This window comes from Salmo salar, chromosome ssa18 (assembly GCF_905237065.1).
Source record: "Salmo salar chromosome ssa18, Ssal_v3.1, whole genome shotgun sequence".
Classification (NCBI taxonomy): Eukaryota; Metazoa; Chordata; class Actinopteri; order Salmoniformes; family Salmonidae; genus Salmo; species Salmo salar.
Window position 1 is genome coordinate 22792285 of NC_059459.1, and position 23036 is coordinate 22815320.

The 23036-nt window shown below is 42.7% G+C and overlaps 1 protein-coding gene across 8 annotated transcripts in view; it reads right to left on the minus strand.

Moving 5' to 3' along the window:
* The window catches only part of ccser2a (coiled-coil serine-rich protein 2a), a 77111-nt gene that overhangs the window by 14453 nt on the left and 39622 nt on the right, over positions 1-23036 (minus strand). For 7 of the 8 annotated variants that reach the window (XM_014154753.2, XM_014154754.2, XM_045700878.1 and 4 more), the window contains 5 exons: positions 20274-21633; positions 19886-20091; positions 6773-6881; positions 1841-1952; positions 1386-1575 (listed from right to left, as the gene is read on the minus strand). In XM_014154753.2, coding sequence (XP_014010228.2) covers positions 1386-1575; positions 1841-1952; positions 6773-6881; positions 19886-20091; positions 20274-21597 — 1941 coding nt within the window. In that variant the 5' untranslated portion in view covers positions 21598-21633. The remainder of the gene's footprint in view (positions 1-1385; positions 1576-1840; positions 1953-6772; positions 6882-19885; positions 20092-20273; positions 21634-23036) is intronic. The other variant, XM_045700876.1, reaches the window with a different exon arrangement.

Here is a 23036-nt window from a genome sequence, read left to right on the forward strand (position 1 = left end):
TAAAGTAGAGCGTCATTTTACAGCTGCTGCCCACAGCACATCATCACGGCTCCAAAGAAAGATAATTAAGAAGAGAACATCTAATGGTGCCCAAGGCCAAAAGACCCTGCTAAATACAGACAAACAGACAGATATACTTTCAGACTTTCTCAATTAGACATTTTTGTCATTTAGCAATTAGATGACTATATTCAACAGCATTACTTAGTGTAACGAACCTTGCCTAGGTAGGCCTGTTATGATCCCCCCCCCCCCCCCCCCAAACAGGTTAACCCTTATTGGAGTAGTGGTTAGCAGGTCTGCCTACATGCTGGGAGACCCGCAAGGGGCGTTACACTGTTGCCATTTGCTACGATCTCTACATTTTAGTCAGAGGTGAAATTAACATTAATCAAACATGGGTATAAATAACGCACATTTATACACATCACTTTGTACCCAATGAAAGATGTTCCTTTTTGGAGATAATTAACATATTCTCCGCTCTGACAAGCAAATCAAATGACTATCACAGAGAGTGGCTGTGTGGTGCTTTGTCATGTCACAGACCCTCTTTGGGCACAGTTGACTTGTTTTGGAGGAATGTAATGTGCTGAGGGCTGTGAGGGCAAAGCCAATATCACCCAGCCTGACACTAACATAGATAATGGGGTCCTACAGGGCCAGACAGAGACGCTGTACCGTCAAAAGCTGTACACCATTGATTAACTGTCTCACACATCACATCACTGGCTCTGTGTGTTTGTGTGTGTGTCTCTGTTGAACGGAATGCTTCATGTGACAGATCTATTAAGTGATTAGGAACCACAGGTACCCACAAGGGAGGAGGATTGGCTCCAGGAGTAATAACAGGTAAAAAGAGATGACTGACGCACAGAATAAAACCCTGTGCCACAGCTTAACTGTTGCTCACTCTCAAGACATGGGCATGAGACATGGCATTCACAGTAAAGCCAGCAGCTATTTTCTACATCACAAAATGGATTAAACCAGTGCATCTCTGCTACACAGGCCTAAAGGGTCACTGTGACTGGTATGTGGCAGTGCAGATCTCAACTGCCTTCAAACTTAAGAAGCCTTCTTTCACCTGGATGTTTTGATGTGTGATAAACTCCTATAAAGATACTGCTTAATAAAACATGTGCAGCTTCCATCTGGCAAATTCAAAACTCTAACCTGACATCATAGTTATCCTAATCAAGTGACATTTTATTGGGCGCTAAATCTATTTGATTCTGAAAGGAGCTGACGCAAGTGACAAGATGTGATTTCCACTTGCTTAGTCAGTAAATAGCTCAAATCAACTAAGTGATTAGATTGGAATTGTATTGAAAATCCTAAAGACTGCCTTCGAGACTTTGAGGGTGTGTGTGTGTGTGTGTTACCTGTAATAAACTCTTGAGTTTGAGCAGCTTGTTTTTAACAGAGCTGCAGTCCTGGGCCATGTGTTTGAGTGTGAGCTCGTCCAGCGCCCCCGAGTAGCCATCGTGTCTCCCTACAGGAGGAAGTGGACGGGGGCCAACCATGAACCCTCCATGACAAGTGTAACCCTCATACTGCTGGAACACTGGACCCCTGGGAGAGGATGGATAGAGAGAGAACAGAGAGTAGAGAGAGAAAAAGAGGAGCATGTGTTATTATTATATTATAGAAAGAGGAGAGGCAGTAAGAGAATGACCTTTGCCACATTGACTAGGCTTAAATGGGCAAATTAAGTCATTTACCAAATGCACAATAATGGACACAGCAGCTTTATATTAATTAATACAGCACACCTAGTAGACTGTTCTGTTTGGTCGTTTTGCCATTTCCATGCTGTAGGACAGCTACCGAGTCTCACCTGTTGTCATTATGGAAGTGGTCTAGTCCATTCCAGCGAGGCTGCCTCCTCCTCCAGTGACCCTTTCGTCCCCCCCTCTCTGAGCGGTCAGAATGGGCCATCTCATCAGCGTCTAGATGGATGGATGGATAGATCATCCACAAGGTAGCTTAGAATGTGTGTGTGTGTGAGTGTGAGTGTGAGTGTGAGTGTGAGTGTGAGTGTGTGTGAGTGTGAGTGTGATGTGTGTGTGTGTGTGTGTGTGTGTGTGTGTGTGTGTGTGTGTGTGTGTGTGTGAGTGTGAGTGTGTGTGTGTGTGTGTGTGTGTGTGTGTGTGTGTGTGTGAGTGTGTGTGTGGTGGTTCTATGGTGGGAGGCTGAAAAGGAATAAATGGAATGGAGTAGGGCTGTCCACGACAAAAACAAATCTTTGTCGACCAAGAGTCGTCTGTTCTTTCGACCAATCAATCGGTCAAAATATTTTAAATCAAATCAACTGTATTATGCACTGAGCTTGTCTGATGCTTTAAGCAAACTGTTATATTAAATAATTAAGACACACAAATGACCACAGGGAGTCCGACCGCAATTGATTTGATTGTGCCGGGCTCAGACGTGCTGCGCTGTGTTAAAAAAAAGACAGTGAGACTGTGTGACTAGCACCCGTTGTCTCTTCTTCCTTCCTGCTGCAGCGACCACCACAGAACATCCACAGTGTTAATCGTGCTACATAATTACAGCCAATTCTGATTGTATTCGACATGTGGTTGCGTGAGGCTCAAACACTCAAACAGGTAACACAAGCAGGATCAATCATATTTCTGTAGATCGGAAAGTATTCAGACCCCTTGACTTTTTCCACATTTTGTTACGTTACAGCTTTATTCTGAAATTGATTAAACTGTTTTTATAATCTGCACACAATACCCGCATAATGACAAAGCAAAAACAGTTTTTATAGATGTTTGCAAATGTATAACATTTTTGGAACTGAAATATCACATTTACATAAGTATTCAGATCCTTTACCCAGTACTTTATTAAAGCACCTTTGGCAGCGATTACAGCTTCAAGTCCTGCTGGCTACAAGCTTGGCATACCTGTATTTGGAGAGTTTCTCCCATTCTTCTCTGAAGATCCTTTCAAGCTCTGTCAGGTTGGATGGGGAGCGTTGCTGCACAGCTATTTTCAGGTCTCTCCAGAGATGTTCGGTTCAAGTCCGGGCTCTGGCTGGGCCACTCAAGGACATTCAGAGACTTGTCCCGAAGACACTCCTGCGTTGTCTAGGCTGTGTGCTTAGGGTTGTTGTCCTGTTGGAAGGTGAACCTTCGCCACAGTCTGAGCTCCCGAGCACTCTGGAGCAGGTTTTCATCAAGAATCTCTGTACTTTGCTCTGTTCATCTTTGCCACGATCCTAGCTAGTCTCCCAGTCCCTGCCGCTGAAAAACATGATGCTGGCACCACCATTGACATTATTTTTTACATTTATTTAACCTTTATTTAACTATGCAAGTCAGTTAAGAACAAATTCTTCTTTACAATGACGGCCTACACCGGCCAAACCCGGACGACGCTGGGCCAATTGTGCGGCGTCCAATGGGACTCCCAATCACGACCGGTTGTGATACACCTTAGGGATGGGGCAGGTTTCCTCCAGACGTGACGCTTGGCATTCAGGCCAAAGTGTTCAATCTTGGTTTCATCAGACCAGAGAATATTTTTTCTCATGGTCTGAGAGTCTTTTGGCAAACTCCAAGCAGGCTGTCATGTGCTTTTTACTGAGGAGTGGCTTCCGTCTGGCCACGTTACCATAAAGGCCTGATTGGTGGAATGCTGCAGCAGATGGTTGTCCTTCTGGAAGGTTCTCCCATCTCCACAGAGGAAATCTAGAGCTCTGTCAGACTGACCATCGGATTCTTGGTCACCTCCCTGACCAAGGCCCTTCTCCCCAGATTGCTCAGTTTGGCCGTGGGAGCAGCTCTTGGAAGAGTCTTGCTGGTTCCAAACTTCTTACATTTAAGAATGATGGAGGTCACTGTGTTCTTGGAGACCTTCAATACTGCAGACATTTTTTGGTAACCTTCCCCAGATCTGTGCCTCGATACAATCATGTCTCTGAACTCTACAGACAATTCCTTCGACCTCATGGTTTGGTTTTTGCTCTGACATGGACTGTCAACTGTGGGACATTATATAGACAATCATGTTCAAGCAATTGAATTTACTTAGTGGACTCCAATCAAGTTGTAGAAACATCTCAAGGATGATCAATGGAAACAGGATGCACCTGAGCTCAATTTTGAGTCTCATAGCAAAGGGGCTGAATACTTATGTAAATAAGGTATTTCTGTTTTTTGCAAACATTTCTAAAAACCTGTCATTATGGGGTATTGTGTGTAGATTGCTGAGGAATTTTTATCAATTTTAGAATAAGGCTGTAATGTAACAAAATGTGGAAAAAGTCAAGGGGTCTGAATACTTTCTGAAGGCACTGTATATGGATGATTTATGAAGCCAGGCACATTTAACAGTTAGGCTATTGATTATGGACCTAATTAAGTCAGGGTGTCCTCTCTCCTCACTTTTCTTAGACAATTAAGGCAAGGGCTGTTATCCAACGTGGGAGAAAGCACATTTGTTATAAAATAATTCAATTTTTTTTATTTTTGTTGCACCATTGTTCTTACATAATATAACAATATACAATTTCAGTAGCACACTGATGGACTATGGCATCCCCACGGCCTCCACAACAGACAGGTGTCTTGTACACCATGATTTTTTTGTTTGTTTTTTGCTACTGCCCGACTAAAGAAATCTCGGTCGACCAACAGCCTATCGACCAAACAATCGACCAGTCCACTAAATGGGGTCAGCCCTAGAATGGAGTCAAACGTGGCTTCAATTTGTTTGATGTGTTCAATACCATTCCATTCTGGGTAAACAGAGTCCTGTATACACTCTGCCAAGCATACACAAACATTGCCTCATGGGACAAGGTTAACTTAGGGGACTTTTATTTGTTCTCACACACACACACACACACACACACACACACACACACACACACACACACACACACACACACACACACACACACACACACACACACACACACACACACACACACTACAAATAGTGAAATAATGATACTTCAAGCAGTTTTTCATCTCATAACACATTCACTGATTTGTACTGAATAAGATCAAACCCAAGAAGAAGGCAGTTCTAGCTTCAAGCTAAGGCCTACAGTCAGACAGTAGGACTCTCAGGGGTTAACATCAACAGAGAAAACTAACAAACTCATACACACCCACAAAACACTTACATTACAGACACGGACAGACACACAATTTCTCTTCCAAACAGAGCAACCAAGGAACATAAATATTGGCAACACTCTAATCAAACAAGCCATTAATGAACTGAGACAAAATAAAAAAGACAAACTGCATAAAATTGTGTGCCAGTCTTCAAATAACTCAATCTTACTGTTGTAGCATGAGAGTTCTTCAGCTGAGGACTAAACAAATACCTTACCCAGCCTCTCTCCACATACCGCAACTGAAGACGACCCCGTCAAAATAGTCAGCCCAGTAATTCCAGAAGTGACCTGCTACATTCCAACATGCTCTGCTACATCCGTGAACGTCTTCTCAACATGTACACAACTCAAATCCAAACATTGCAAATCCAAAGTGGTAAAATGAAGAGGGAAAAGAGTGGGCTAAAGTCCTAGTCAGCTTTTTAAAGGGCTGGAGAAACTCCACAAGTGGCCAGAGAGGGAGAGGCTGGGGTGGCTGTGTCTGTGGCCAGGCTGGGAGTCACCGGCTTGGGCAGGGTAGGGAGAGACCACCAGGACCTCTCCTGTCATTGGAGCTGGAGTCTGCCTGCTGGAGAAAATAGCAGGGCCTCCTTTTCCCTTCTCCCTTTCCCCTTCCTGCTTGGCTGGCAGAGCCTGTGCCCATGGGAAGAAGGGAGGAAGGGGAGGAAAGGGAGGATGGGCCTAAGGCTATGCTACATTGAAGCTCCCTCCTTTCCTCCCCTCTCTTTAGGCCTGCCACAGAGGGCTGAGCTTGGCTGGACCCTCTGTCCGCTCCCCTGTCCCTTAACTACAACCCCTCGCTATGACATACAGAGCTATAAATAAATACGGTCTCTTTCCAGGATGCCGGTTGGCTTCACAATCCTTCAGAGTGAACATTCCTGTCACACAACACACTCAATGTAGCGCTCTGTGAACTGAAAATCCAGGCTGTGTGTGTGTGTGTGTGTGTGTGTGTGTGTGTGTGTGTGTATAGAGACAGAACGAGATGCACTTTGGGTTGTCTGTGAGTTTTATGGTCATAAAGGGACCCTTGTTAGCAATCCTTTGGCAAGACCGGTCAGCAGTCTCACACTGGGCCAAGTGTTTTCAGAGCAGTGGAAAGAACTGCATTCGCCATGAATGACACTGTCAGTGTGGCATTTCCAATACAGTGGAGAGACTTCATTACCTAAAATTCATGATCAATGACTGATGATCACTGACGTAGGGAGTTTGTGATGGCTTGTATAATGTAACAAAATGCCAAAATATTTCTCTCACGCAGACACACACATAGATGCCCACACACACCCACAGCACACCTACACACACACAAATACAATCCTGCCGTCTCTGAGAATAGAGACCTATTCACCAAAACGATCTATGAGATGAGTTTATCTCGTTACCTAATCAGCAGTTGAAATAGGACCAGAGGAATGTGTCATGATTAGAGATTCAATTGTCATTTCCATAGGTGTGCCATGATTACATTTACAGAATGGAATCAAGAGCTAAACTCAAAAGGTGAGAGGGTCTGGTCACAGTGATTAGGCTTTCATTGTAATGATTAGGGCTCTACTGAACCAATCATTAGTGTTAAGGAGCACCAAGCCTGGGGAAAGATGAAGGAAGCGATGACTGTACCTGGAGCCACTGTTGTCTGTGTTCGTAGAGAGCCGTCCTCAGGGAGGTCCACGTCCAGCATGAGGTCGTCATCCTCCAGGTCAGCTGGCTCCAGGTTGTTCAGAATGTCCTGCATGGTGGAAGAGACAAAAGTTAGTTCAATTGATGTTATGTTATTTCGATTCAATTTATATTATGACAATATACTGTTTTGTTTTGTCAGTTCACAAGAGATCCTCAAAAAAAGATTGTACAGAATGTCGGGGTATTTCAAAAAACATCTCAACGCTCCCATCTGTAAAGGCATGATTAGTTCACTGTTTTTGTCTGCCGGTGCAAAAGTAGTGAGTACATTTTTAGGCTCACAGCTCCTTTTGAATCAGACTCTCACGGACAAACACAGGTTGTTATTCAAAACAACAAGAAGCAGAGTCGGAGACAACAAAAGATTTGCAGACATGAATTTCTCAAAAGAAACATCACTCTTGAATGCGTATAATAATATAAAATCGGTAAGTATGTTTTATTATTAAAGCTAAAATAGTCTGCACTTTGCATGTTGTTGAATTCAAAGCATAACATACCCAAAAGCAAAAAAGGCAAGAGTACAAATTATTACTTCAAAGTATGAAGTGTTGATTTGTACTCCTCACCTTTTTGCTTTCCAAAGCATCAATTCCCAGGCAATTTTGTGCTTCAGCAGAAAATGAAAATACATAGCGAGGCCTTTACTTGAAGATGTACCCATAAAATGATGGTGGTTGGTGGTATTTAATGGATGTTGTGTTATTAAAGGTTAGAGAATAGTTATCTAAATCAAAAACTGGCATTGAAGCAGGGAACCATGATAGAAAACAGAAAAATAACATCCAATATCTTTTGATCCATACTTATATCTGCCAGTGCACCCAACTGAACTGTACTCAGTCTTTCTCCCACATGCCTGCTCTCCTCTACTCCCTCCTCTGCTTTTTTACTATTTCTATTATCACCCTCTTTACTTCTCCCACTCTCTTTCTCTGTCCTCTTCCTCTCGTCTCCTCGCTCTCTTCCATTCTCCTCACCTCCTCCCCCACTCTATCCCTCTCTCCTCTAGAGGTTCCTCATGCAGAGCAGGCCTTAGTCACGGCACGTTGCTCGAGAGGAAATGGCATTTCACACCGGCAGGCTGCAGCTTAGATGCTGAGCGGGCCACATAATCTCCCCCAAGGAGGAGAAGAAAAGGGCTGGTTGAATGAACTGGGAATCTGGGGTCTAATTTCACACAAATCCCACTCCAGCTGACTGCCCTGGGGCTCTGACGTTGGAACCGCCAGCCAAACAGAGAGGACTGGGGGGGTCCAACAGAACCACAGTACCACAGCAGGTCCCCATATTGAAATGAAGATAGCTCCAGTGGTGGTCCCCTCAGTGGTGCTTCACCTCCTGTTCAGTAGATGGAAACTAATGGGCAACTGATTTACAGGATTAGCATGATTATCCATCTCTCTCGTCATACATCTTTCATATAAAGATATTTCATTCATTGAGCTTACATGTTGTTCAAATATTTAATCGATTGAGGTTACACATTATTCACATTATGATTACATCAAATCAGGAAGCATTTTACTGTGGTTGTGCACAGGGACTGTAACATGCTATGGAAATTCCTGCACCATTCTGTGTCCCTCAGTCAGTTAACCTCACAATCCCCATCTTCTCCCTACTCCCCTCTCAATCTGCACCCGGTGGGGAGATCAATGAAGAATAATAAGCCAAAGGAAAAGCCTTGGCCCATTCAACCCAATATTGAATTGAAACTTCAAACAAACACAACTCTCTGTTCAGATATGAATCTGAGGTTAGCTGAGGCTCAAAACTCACACAGATTACCTCATATGACCCACTAGTATATGACCCACTAGTGTGATTAATATATGTAGCTTTGCCCCCACAACCCAAGCCCTGCAGAACTTCAGTCTGCCTAACCCATTTGTTACATTTTACATTTTAGTCATTTAGCAGACGCTCTTATCCAGAGCGACTTACAGTAGTGAATGCATACATTCCAGAAACGTAATCTATACAAAATGAAACTAGAACAAATAAAAAATACTAACTTTTGGGTAAATGATTGTTCTACTGTATAAGGAATTAAGGGCACAAATATAAACATCCAAATGTCTAATATATCCTAGAGGGGCTTAAGAAATGAGTCTGAAACTGTTCAAATCAATAGCTGTCGCACATTCTGAGACGTAGTCACCAGCCCCTCTGCCTGAGATCAGAATTATCATGGCATTTTCATTACATGTCCATTCTGTTTCCCATAACTCTCAATGAAGGCTTCAGAGCTGCCTGCAGATCAACTGCTGCTCCTTCAGTAGATCTTCACTCTAAATGAAGGTAATTCCCAGACTAAATGTAACACAGTGGGGCTTACTGCAATGTGAGATACTGAAGATTTCAAAACTGTTTCTTCGATAAAAGACCAATACAGTATCTCCAAATAAAGTTTTACTAACCTATGTGTGAGTGTACCTCTGCAATGCCTCCACAATGACATTATGTTGACCTTATTCTACACTGAAGTTCTGAGTTGAAAGCACTAAGCTTGTCCTTTAAATATAAAATATGCCCTCTACCTCTACAATGATAGCACTGCTTTGTAATCCAATTATTCGACTCATTTACTGCTCTTGAACTAATGCATTTCCCCCAAACCCAATTCTCAGGCTCTAGCCAACTGCATATGACCATTCTCTGTGGTTCTATAAAGGATGTAATGTGGTGTAATCTAGGTGTCCGTTGCTGCAAAGGGCTTATTGACTTTTACAGGGACAATTAGAGGGTCACTATGAGCACGGAAAGTGTTAGAGAGATTGATGAGAGCAGAACTTCCCTTCCAAGGACACTAGGATGATACTGACTTGGGCACAAAAGAGAGAATTAAGGAGAGATGGCCCCATAGCGCTGATCTAAGGTCAGTTGTGCTGCTTTAGGTTGGGACATTCAGGGTTGGGATGGTTAAAGGTGACAGGCAAAGGTTTCCCTGTACATTTCAAAAAAACATTTTTTAATAATAGCTACATTTGAAAGACCTTCAAAATCGTGACTTGTCGAGATAGTCAGAGACTAAAAACCAGCTCATTAGTTGTCATATCCCGCAGTCTGTTGACAGACGCTACGATACCATTTATGTTACGTGTGTCTGTCCACAAAAATGATGAGCTCACAGGCTAGATTTTGTAATGTTGGGAACACAAGCAGAATTTTCACATTTTCCATTAGATCCAGCTATTCCAGTGAGGAAATAATCCGGTGCCAGGATCATTTGCCCTCTGACTGCCCACAGTGACCTCTCATTCACAAACGTTCCAAAAAGCGGAATCCGCATTGACCACCATAGAGAGTCAACGTTTTATTTCCGCTTTGCCCAGCGGAGTGGAACCGATGGTCATATGGGCGGCAGATGCGGTGGGAAATAGATCACTGCTCTATTTTCTCTGCTTCTGGTGCCTCTTCGTTCAGCCAACCCGAACCCACCAGAATGTGTTGGAGGGACAGTGGTCGGTGTAGATTGGTTTAAATTCATCCAGATTTCAAATGGGATAAACGGGGGACATTATATGCATGCTTTCATTTGTGGAAGCAGAAGCGGATTCTGACGCCAATGTGTGAATACGGCTTGAGAGTGGCGGCGGTTGGATTTATGCTAAATGACAAGACAAGAAGCTGTTGTCCATCTAGCTGACTATAATAAATGACTTGAAACGACACTGTTTACAGGGTTCTGTATTTAAGGACAGTGCTAAAGTGGTGCGCGTATTTGGTGTGTGTGTGTTCTGATACGGTGTCTCTTTGTACTTGGCATGAGGGAATTAGGCCTTTCATAATTACACTACATACATCTCTCCCTCTTCGTTCCATTTTCATCCTCCTGTTATCTCCATTTGATGCGAACAGAGCTACGGGGATAAGTGAGTGACAGATTCGTCCTCCACTCTTTTCATAAACCTCTGCCTTGCCCACCCTCGATTGCTTTTATCAACTTAATAATCAATTCGACAAACCCAAAAGCAGCAGTAAAAGTAAGCCTGGTTTACATCTAGCAGGCGATATAAGGAAAGACGCGAGGAGGCAAAACTAGCCAGTTTTAGAATGTTATGTTGTGGAACAAAATGTCAGCCTAAATGGAGTTTAAATGGAGACCTTGGACTATCACATTTAAAACAGACTAAGGGAGTTACTAATAGTTACCACTGTGGTCAGCAACCAACAGGAAAACATGATGACTACATTGAGCCCACTAATCTTAGGGCTGACACAGATCACCGTCATCATTGTAAATTCCTACTTTCAAAAAACAGTAGTTCGGGTTCTGGCTGACGACACATTGGTTCAGTATAGAAGCTATAAATGCATGCAGGCGTATGTCATATACTAAGACGGAAGACAGAAGGCAAGAGAGAGAAATAAGAAATCAATGAATTATCAGACAAGACAATGTAGGGACATGTTGGCAATTTATGCGTGGCAAACAAAGCAGCCTAGATATTAGCTAACTAATATGACAACAGTCTGCTTGCTGAGTGTGTGTACTATAACAGCAGTGTACTGCAAAGAGAAAGGCTTAAGCACCGAGCTCATTTATCTGCTAATGAATTGGGCTGTCACCACCCAGCGCTACAAAGCCTAACATTAGATCCAAATAAATAAATCAAGAAGCAGCAGCTCTGCGGCTTTGAAGTCAGAGAGGAGACGAGGATTAGAGACAGCGCCGTCAGGAGCTTGCTCTGCTTCTGAGAGGATATGTCTCACATGAGAGAAGCCGAGTTAAAATAAAAACACAGCAAATACTAGGTATCTGCAGGAATAAGGAATAAACAGGCCAAGGAGAGAGTATGTGAAAAGAATAGAAGAAAGAGTGGCTTCACATTGTTTATTCCAATGTCTATCTGTTACAGCATTTCCGTGGAAATTTTCAGGTACATTAGAATGAATACAGACAGCCACTAGACCTCCTCGGGCTCATTGGGCAGTATGATGGGAAGCAGAAAACATGAACAACGGCTACAGAAACACCAAAACACGGCATTTTAGAAACAGCAAAGCTCCCAATATAGTGAGGCAGGTCTTTAGATGTTGTACATATGAAACCGTGTCATTTCGAACTTAGACTGTTTATATTTCATTTTGTTGGACTCAAGCGTTACTTTTTCATGCATATGCATGCGCTTACATTCTTGTTTCCATTGTGATGATAGTGACGGTTTCTATAGCAACCAAATCGAGCCAAATAAATATTGCTGTAGCCATAACGTTATAGCCCATTTAGGACATATATTTGCCTATATCCACAAAACAGACAAGCGTCAACTTTCATCTGCAGGATGCTTGTACACGCGCAAGCAGGGGGAAGAATGGGAATGTGAACGCACGCGCACGGTTTCAAGTTTCACGAATTCAACAAAATATCATGCCATTTATATCCAAAACAGAGATTAATAAAATGCTATTATAATGTATTAAAACCTCTAATATAAGGGCAGGAGTACTTCTAATTATGAAACTGGCTGTCTACTACTCAACAGCAGGCTATAGGAAATCATCAAGTGAAAAACATGGAAACCAGGTGATGTATTTCTCTTACCACACACACACTTATGTCATATTTAACTTAACACTGCCATCAAGTGGAGGCACAGAGATATTGCAACACAGCTTAACTAGGATGACTGTGATTTGTTTTGTCTGGGTTCTGTGTTATGAAGCTCTTTTACATCACAGGATCATAAGACGTTTGTCAGGTTAATCCAACACCAGACAACAGATCATCATGGCTGGCTGTTGCCTCTTAGGAGACTTGTCTGTCTACACTGAGTGTACAAACATTAGGAACACCTTCCTACTATTGAGTTGCACACCCTTTCTGCCTCTGAATGGCACACATACAAATCAAATCAAATTTCATTTGTCAAATGCACCGAATACAACAGGTAGACTTTACCGTGAAATGCTTACTTACAAGCCCTTAACCAACAATGCAGTTCATGAAATAGAGTTTGGGTGTCAATGTAAATAGTCCGGCTGTCTGTTTGATTAAATGTTCAGCAGTCTTATGGTTTGGGGGTAGAAGCTGTTAAGGAGCATTAGGTCTTAGACTTGGCGCTCTGGTACCACTTGCCGTGCGGTAGCAGTGATAACAGTGTATGACTTGGGTGACTGGAGTCTTTGACCATTTTTTGGGCCTTCCTCCGACACCGCCTAGTATATATAGGTCCTGGATGTCAGGAAGCTTGGCCCCAGTGATGTACTGGACTGTACGCACTACCCTCTGTAGCGCCTTACGGTCAGATGCCAAGCAGTTGCCATACCAGGCAGTGATGCAACTGGTCAGGATGCTCTCGATGGTGCAGCTGTAGAACTTTTTGAGGATCTTTGGGCCCATGCCAAATCTTTTCAGCCTTCTGAAGGGGAAAAGGTGTTGTCGTACCCTCTTCACAACTGCCTTGGTGTGTTTGGACCATGATAGTTAGTTGGTGATGTGGATACCAAGGAACTTGAAACTCTCGACCTGCTCCACTTCAGCACCGTCGATGTTAATGGGGGCCTGTTCAGCCCTCCTTTTCCTATAGTCCACAATCAGCTCCTTTGTCTTGCTCACATTGAGGGAGAGCTTGTTGTCCTGGCACCACACTGCCAGGTCTCTGACCTCCTCCCTATAGGCTGTCTCATCGTTGTCGGTGATCAGGCCTCTACCTCTGTTGTGTCATCAGCAAACTTAATGATGGTGTTGGAGTGGTGCTTGGCCCCGCAGCCATGGGTGAACAGGGAGTACAGGAGGGGACTAAGCACGTACCCCAGAGGGGCCCCAGTGTTGAGGATCAGCGTGGCGGATGTGTTGTTGCCTACTCTTACCACCTGGATGCGGCCCGTCAGGAAGTCCAGGATCTAGTTGCAGAGGGAGGTGTTTAGTCCCAGGGTCCTTAACTTTTTTTTAATAAAAATAAAACAAATGTGAATATCCAAAACATACAATATACTTGCAGTGAAGCCGCTCAACAACTACACCATACCAGTCATCCAACAGACTCCCATTCAGAGCAACACACAGAAGCATCCAGGGTCAATGCCCTGCTCAAGGGCACGTTGACAGATCTCCTACCAGGCCAAAAAACATGAACCCTAACCCTCCAAGATCCCCCACAGTTCCCCTATAGCTGTCCCTCAACCATTCAAGACCCCTCCCACCCCCCCCAGAATATATATTTTTAAATACAATTCATTTCATTCTTCACCCCCAAGAATCCCCCAATGCACCAACAACCAAGAGAATGAACTAAAGAGAAAAAAGAAAAAAGACAGAAGAAAACAGCAACAAAAAAATCTATAAAAAACAAAGGACATCAAGGACAACTAAAATCATAACAGCAATGCCAACTGTATATGTTTGTGTGCATGTCTGGCACTATTACATGTATGTGTGTGTTCTTGTATGTGTTTATTTGAATGAGAGTGTGTATATGCATGTGTACAAACACCTGCACGGCATCAGCCTCAGGCAAACCGGCATTAGCTGTATAAACACTGCTCATCAGGTGTCATTCAAACGTACTTTTTATTGTTTTATTTTGACTTTATTTTTTACTTTTATCTTTGACCATCATTCTATCTCCCGCACAGCAACTCCAGTCCCACTTGTCTCCAATTCCACATCCCAACCTTCAGCTTCCCTCAGCCCATCCCACCTGTCTCTGCTGGCCACCCTCTTCGGATTTCTACGCAACATATATCTTTCAACTATGCTGTGATGTTTAAAGTACAATTTCAATCTATCGAATTTAATCCACAGATTGCGAGTTGAAGATAAATACATTTACTTAGAGTATTAGTAATTGACTGACCCGGTCTCTCCAGATCTCCTAACAGTACTATTTCTAGGGTCAATTTTAGGGCCATTCCTGAACCTGAGACCACAAACAGAAACCTGAGGGCAACACCAGAATAAATGGTCTATTGATTCTGTATCCTCACAACAAAATCTGCAGAGCTTCGATGATTTTATGTCCCAAATATTCAACATTTTGTAGGTGGCAAGAATTCTATATAATAAGTTTAGCTGAAAAGCACGAAGTCTTGAATCTTGTGTTGTTTTATATAATCAACTCATACGCCCTGTACTATGGAATTGGTACATCAAAAATCTCTTCCAAACTATTTTGCAATCTGTGTGGCACAGTTGTCAACATCCTGGTCCTCAAATGAAACTGGTATGCTTTCCTATTTATGCTATTTTTATTCCTCCGCCAGTTCTGATCCTTTATATTGGGCAGACAGACCAGTTCCCTACCTCCTCCCGCGGCCACCTGCCTCCTCCATTTTTGGGGTAATGCTGGTTATACTCAATTGGTTATACTCTTTGATTTAGCAGACCTTCCCGTACAATTCTGATAACTCCATGAACGACATAACTCTACCATTCCAATTTACAATATCATTTAAGAACCAAATACCCTTTTCAAACACCTTTCCCATAAATACAGGTATTTTATCAACCAGCAGATTTGAGTTCAGCCACAATATTTGTTCTATCTTTTCATGGGGATGAAATTGAAATTGTAGCCAGCTCTGCAATGCTTGTTTGAAAAAGTGAGATACTTTTTTCAAAGTATCATTTTCAATTAATCGAAAATGAGACATGGCAATCTGCATAAAGGCAAAAAGGCCATTTTTAAACAATGGATGAGCTTTTCTTAGCAATCTACTTGAGAACCATTTAGGATTCAAGTAAAACTTTTGAATGAGTGAAGCTTTTAGAGAGAGGTTTAGTGCTTTTATATTTAAATAATCTCAACCCACCCAATTCATATTCATTATTTAGATTGGCACGCTTTATTTTGTCTGGTTTAGCGTCCCAGATAAAGCTAAATATTTTTGCTTATATAATTTGAAAAACGAATCATTAGGAGTAGGCAGCGCCATATGTGAGTAAACTGAGATATGACCAAGGAGTTAATCAGGGCAATATTTCCATAAATATACATGTATTTACCTCTCCATGGTTGCAGGATCTTGTCTATTTTTACAAGTTTTCTATTGAAATCCATTGTGGACAGCTTACTTATATCTTTTGTGATATGAATACCAAGGATGTCTACTTCACCATCAGCCCATTTTATAGGTAAACTGCAGGGTAATGTAAAAGTTGTATTTTTTAAAGATCCAATACGTAATATTGTACACTTATCATAATTAGGTTTTAGTCCAGAGAGTCCAGAAAATATATCTAGATCTTCAATGAGACACTGCAGTAATCTAGCTTGTGGACTTAATTTAAAACTTGAGTTATCGGCATACTTGGACACCTTTGTTTTTAAACCTTGGATTTCTAATCCTCTAATGTGGTTATTGGATCTGATTTTAATGGCTAGCATTTCGATGGCTATAAAGAATAGGTATGGTGACCCTTGTTTAACTCCTCTTGACAATTCAAAACTCTCTGAGAAGTAGCCGTTATTTACTATTTTACACCTGGGGTTGCTATACATTATTTTACCCATTTTATAAGAGAATCACCGAAATTGAAAAAATCCAGGCATTTATAAATAAAATCCAGTCTTACTTTATCAAATGCCTTTTCAAAATCTGCTATAAATACAAGGCCTGGCCTCTTAGATGTTTCATGACGTTCTATTATTTCTAGTAGTTGTCGTATATTATCTTCAATGTATCTTCCATGTAAAAAACCTGTCTGATCAGGATGAACAATACCTGGTAAAACCTTTTTAATTCTGAGTGCTATGCATTTTGCATCACAACATTGAAGTGTAAGGGGTCTCCAGTTTCTTAGATAGACTGGGTCTTTATATTTGCCATCTGGGTCTTGTTTTAATAATAGAGAAATCAGACCTTCCTGCTGAGTACCTGACAGACTACCATTTCTATAGGAGTAGTTAAAACAATCTAACAATGGAGCTTTTAGTATATCAAAGAAGGCTTGATATACCTCTACCGGTATGCCATCAAGCCCTGGGGTTTTTCCAGACTGAAAGGATTTAATAGCCTCAAAAAGTTCTTCCTCTGTAATTTGGCCTTCGCACTGATTTTTCTGTACATTTGTTAATTTTCCATTTTTTATATTATTTGGAAAGAATTCCTTACTGTAATCTTCCTTCAGTGGGATAGGATGGGGAGGAAAAGAGAACAACTGCCTAAAATAATTAGCTTCCTCTTTTAAAATATCATTCGGAGAATTATAGATGACTCAGTCTTCAGTAACGACTTTCTCCAAATTCTACTTGTTAGCGTTCCTGTACTGGAGATTCAGGAAGCATTTTGTGCATTTTTCTCCATATTCCTTCCAGTTTGATTTATTTTTGTAATAGATTACATTCGATCGTTCTTGAATAAGTTCCTCAAGTTATTTTTGTTTTTCATCTAACTTATTTTCTGTCTCTGTAGTGTCATTTTTATTGCTATCTACCTGTACTATTAGTTAGTCTTGTCTCTTTAGACAGAAACTGCTTTTTTATTATTGATGAATATTTAATTGAATGACCTCTGAAGGTACATTTGAACGTAACACAAACAATAAGGGGATTTGCTAAACCTATATTATACTGGAAAAAATCTGATATAAATTATTTTGTCTTAGTTAAAAATAGGTTGTCCTCCAGTAAACTTCGATACAATTTCCAATATCTCCGTCCTCATGGAAAATCTATAAGAGTTATGTGAATGCCAATTAAATGATGATCCGATCGCATTCTGTCTCCTATTAAAAGTTTTTTAACCTTTGATGCAAGAGAGAAAGAGTCAAGAAAGTAGTCAAGACAAATAGCTTGATTAAGTCTCCTCCATGTATATCTCACTAGGTTGGGTTTTTTTAGTCTCCAAATATCCACTATTTCTAATGTGTCCATAATATTTGTGATTTCCTTAAGGGCACGGTGATGATAGTTTGTAGAGTGATTACCTTTACGGTCCATTGAGGTACTTAACACTGTGTTATAGTCTCCTACCATAATGATTAGATCATTTGTTGCCTGTAAGTTCAATAAATTGGTATAAATGTTTTCGAAAAAGTAGGGATCATCCTGATTTGGACCATATAGATTAATGAGCCAAATCTCTTTTTCGTCCACTTTCATATTCAAAAAGAGCCACCTTTCTTGCGAATCATTCCTGACTATTTGCACATTCAGATCAACATTTTTGTTAATTAATATCATCACACCTTTTGAGTTCCTTTATCCATGACAGAAAATGATTTCACCACCACATTCCTTTTTCCACGCAACTTCATCTAAGGATGTAGAGTGAGTTTTCTGTAAACAGTATATGTTATATTCCTTTTCTTTTAGCCACGTAAAGCCTGATCTTCTTTTTTGTAATCTGCTAAACCATTACAATTATAACTGGCTATACTTATCTCACCCCTTACCATAACTAGATATTATTCTCAGGCTAAATTGACCATAATTAGTGCTTGTACTTGTACTTCCATCAGAGGTATTATGACGGTCAAAATTAGACGGTCAAAATTAAGAAATAGGGTCTAGCAATATATTTTTAATTCCCTTGCCTGTTTGCCTGTGAGCCAATGCCACAGATGTTAGAAAATTGAGACAAGATATTATGTGTGAAGTAAATCTGAGTAGGTTGATGTGTATGATATTGGATGTGATGTAGTGAGAGTGTGTACGATGTCTGTATAAGAGTACGATTATAATAACTCCGCCAATTTGCATGGTTGAGTGTCTGTGTGTGTAACATGTAGTGCATATAGCCTTAATATTCATGATGATACTTGTAATCTATATCGTATCACCATCATAGTTGCATCATAATTACCTTTAACATCATTGAAAAACAAATCCCAGCATTTCCATAGCAATTGACGTTTCACATGATCATGAAAGAGACCTAGCATTACTCTAGAGACGGCTTCACTACAGTACAAATGTATTCTGTACAATATGTTATTAGAGAGTTCCTTGTTCTCCTCCAATCTATACTTCATTATCGGTGTAACAAATGGCTTTGGCCACATGGTGTCACCCTACATACATGCTTTACTTTGCTGTGTTCCAAACAAATGCAGCACATCTCAAGTGTGCTTTGACCTAATAGGCCAAACAATTAGGACACAGTATGTTAGATGGACCTTATTCTACTAGGCTTACCAGATACATGAATGTCATTGTCATTGTATCAGTACAATGATTTATGGCTCAGTTGGATTGTGGGTTCGATTCCCGAAGCCGCACGCATGACTTTAAGTCGTTTGGATAAAAGTGTCTGCTAAATAGTATTATTATATATTAGAGAGAGTCACTCACACCCACTCAGAACAGTTGGCATCCCCAGACAGCTCTCTCCCCAATACACACTGTCTCAGTTGTCTATGCACCACTGTTCGGTCAACAGCTCTGTGTTTTCATGTAATGGTAAACCCCAGAGGAAGGGAAGAAAAGACTAAGCTGATTAACTGTTTTAAATCCCCGTCATTAAGCTCGTTAAACATTCCAGAGCCAATGGCACCGGAACACAGAGAGGAAAACAGAAAGAAACGGTTCGATTATCTCCAGGAGATCATATGTGGCTTGTAAGGAGCTATGCAGACATTCCGGAATCTGGGAACCCCGAGGGAGGGAGACCTTGGTTGGGAGTGGGTGGCTGGCAGCCTTGGCATTCACATTCCCTTTCTGACCTGAGTCTTTGTTCTCCTAATCCCTAATTAAGGATCTAATTTAACTGAATTTTTAGCAGCGGGATCAATTGATAGAATAAAGCAGGTAGCTCTTGCTGGGAGGACTGGACTGACACAATAGGGTCAAAGGTACACACTACACTATCAGGCCTCTGGTGAATACCAACACTAGTCAATCTGATGAATTAACTTTGTACTGTACTGTGCATCATACAGAAATTACAGTATGTCATTACTAGTCAGTGATACTAAATCAAGTGTATGCTAAGCGGAAGAGAAGGCAATCGCGGACAATAAAACAGTCAGTTTTTCTAAACAATGACTAAATATTCTCCTGACCCTCTCTATGTTCTGACTGTATCTGGCCAGCAAGGTAAATATGGGTGTTTCCGTGTGTATGAATTTGGTACCCTGGGGCAAACCAAGCGTTGACTCACCATGCTGTTGAGGCGGTCTGAGTCGTCATAGCTCTCACATGGGTGTGTTCTGGGTCCCAGGGGTTCCAGATCCTCCTCGTCCCACATGTAGGTGCCCCCCGAGCTGTTAGAGGGGGACAGCTCCAGAGACGAGCCCTGAAGGAAGTCTCCCCTCTCTGGGGGCAGGATGTCAAGGGCTGTCCTCACCCCAACTTCCTCCTTCCGCCCTGCACAGGGGACACAAATAGGCCAAACAGTTCATACTGTACATTTTACTGACTGTCAGGAATGACGGGACTGAAGCAGTGTTACCAAAGCTCTAGAGTGGTTAATCATGGCAACTAGTAGTAACAAATCACAGTAGCAGAAGATAAAAAACACCTGCTGAAATCTTATTTTTTTCGCTTACCTGAGAGGCTCATCTCATTCCAGTCCATGGTCTCATTCAGGAAGCTCCGCAGGCGGGTCTGAGTGGCAGTACTACCTCTCGTCCTGTTGTCTGGGACATCCCCATCAGCCAGGTTATTAAAGTCATCCAAGAACTCCTCGCTGGTGTCTCCTCGAGAGAGCGATGAGGCTGAGGAGAGAGACATGTCCTCTAGCCCCTCCCCTGTCCCCCTGAGCTGCCCCCCTGAGGTCCTGTCGCTGTCACTAAGGGGGTCAGGAGTGAGGGTGAGGGGGGGTGACTCTGCCCTATCCCGGTCCCCCACTCCTCCAGCCCTGACCTCCCCCTTCACCCTCCCTGTAAACAGGGGTTTCTGCTGCTTGACCTGGCCAGGCCGTGTCAGTCTATAGCCCAGAGCAGAAGGCTTGTTCAGAACACAGTTGGGGAGAAGAGGTTTTTTCAGGGCACTAGGGGTTGTGGAAGGGGAGCCGGCTGAAGAGAGGCTCCTAGGATACTGAAGCCCCCCCAGCCCTGTCCCTAGGCCGAGGCCCATCCCCAGGCCCTGCCTCCCATTGGACAGCTGGTGGGGTCTGATGTGGTTGGTCCTGGGTGGTTGTAGCTGGGTGTTGGCCAGAGGCTTGGCCAGCTCCACTGCCCGGTTAAAGGAGAAGGAGCGTGCCATGGGCAAGTTGGTCGGGGACGGGATCTGCTTGAAGTGGGTGAAACTCTGCGAGCGCACCATGTTGTCCAGTGTGAGGGACTTGAGGCTGTCGCTGGACTGGGACAGGCTATCTCTAGAGCTGCTGCGCGGGGAGCTGGAGCTGGCCCGTGGCCTCACCAGCCCTGAGCCTAACTGTCCTGAGAAATCAGTAGCTCCATTTTGGCCTAGTTTGGGGCCTCCACTGAAGGAGGTGCTCTGCCCCTGTCTGGGCCCTGCCTTGGGGCTGGTCTTTGCGGCTTGGCGGGGGATGGCCCTGGGGCTGGAAGTAGATGACTCAGACGAACCAGACCTCCTGACCCTCTTAGGGGTGGATGGGGAGGGTTTCTTGATCTCCCTCCCCCATGTGGAGTGCTGAGTCTTGGGCTTGTCCCCTCCCTCCTTTGGGCATGCATCATCTTCAAGGCTAGTAGGGGTGGTTGGAGTACTGCCACCGTCTTTCCTCCATTTTAGAGAGAAGGAGGAGGCACGGACCACCCCATTGGGTCTTGCTGGGGGGGTGGTCTTGCTGTCTTGGGGTGAAGGGGTGGTTCCATTGGGCAGGGGGCTGGTGACCCCCGTGGTGGGGCGGACCCCGAACTTAGGCAGTCTGGACACCATGGCAAGCTTGATGGGTGTCTTCTCTTCCATCAGCTGCCAGCACAGTGTGTGTGTGTGTGTGTGAGAGACAGAGAGAGAGAGAGAGAGAGAGAGATATCAAAATTACATTTCTGTTGCAAATTCATACTTTCATGCATGCGTGGATGTGGCGGTCCTTGGCTGGCGTGATTACACGTAGTCTGCAGTTGTGAGGCCGGTTGGACGTACTGACAAATTCTCTAAAACAATGTTGGAGGCAGATTATGGTAGAGAAATTAACATTCAATTCCCTGGCAACAGCTCTGGTGGCCATTCCTGCGGTCAGCATGCCAATTTCACTCTCCCTCAAAACTTGAGACATCTGTGGCATTGTGTTGTATGACAAAACTGCACATTTTAAAGTGACTTTTTATTGTCCCTAGCACAAGGTGCACCTGTGTAATGATCATGCTATTTAATCAGCTACTTGATATACCACACCTGTCTAGTAGATTATATTGGTAAATGAGAAATGCTCACTAATAGGGATGTAAACAAATTTGTGCACAACACTTTGGAGAAATAAGCTTTTTGTGCATGTGGAAAATGTAGGAGATTTTTTATTTCAGCTCATGAAACATGGGACCAACACTTTACATGTTGCGTTTATACTTTTGTTCAGTATATATACAGTATGTTGTAGCAGTGAGACAGACAATGACATGATGTCATGATTCCTAGATTAGTACAAATTTATTTGGGTCAATGACTAGACTGCATACCGGCATTGACACAAGGATTCCGGCCCTACGGCGTTCTGTGTCAAGCGTGGCAGTCCGGCACAAGATTAAAGCTAACTCATTGTTATTTTTTTCTATGCAAAGATATGCAAGTTGAAAAGAGTAAACATTCTGGAGTCAATCCCTGATAGACAGAATCCTTTGTTGGACTGTACAGTACCAGAAACAACCGTCTGTTATTTCACTATTTCAATATCAGTCTTTTCCTCTAAATCTACAGTGTTAGATTTGTAAACCACAGACAATGAAGAATGAACTTTGAAAGATATTTGGCGGACTTTCCCCATTGTCTTCTCTATTCATTACCACTTTAGATGTGTTTCAATGGGAACTCTGGGTTTCGCCTCCCCCCCCAACTTAACAAAGCTGATGAGTCACAGCTTCCTTATCATAAAAACACCCGAGCGCCATAGGCTTTATGATATCACAGAACTATAGGGCATAATAGTGAATCATATTTGGTTCAAAGCGAAGGGGAAGTTTTAGGTTCTGCATGTAGTATAGCTTCCTTTTCTTGCAGTACCTGGTAAAGAACCTTCATCTTCCTTATCCAACGGTTCCCCATTCCCAGACCCATTACTACTAATCTGGATCAGCTCCAGAACACAGGCTGCATTGAGGCAGCACACACACACACACGCACACTGAGGCACAAAGCAGGTCACTTCATAATGACAATAATAAGGGCTGTTGTAAAGACCTTGCTGATGC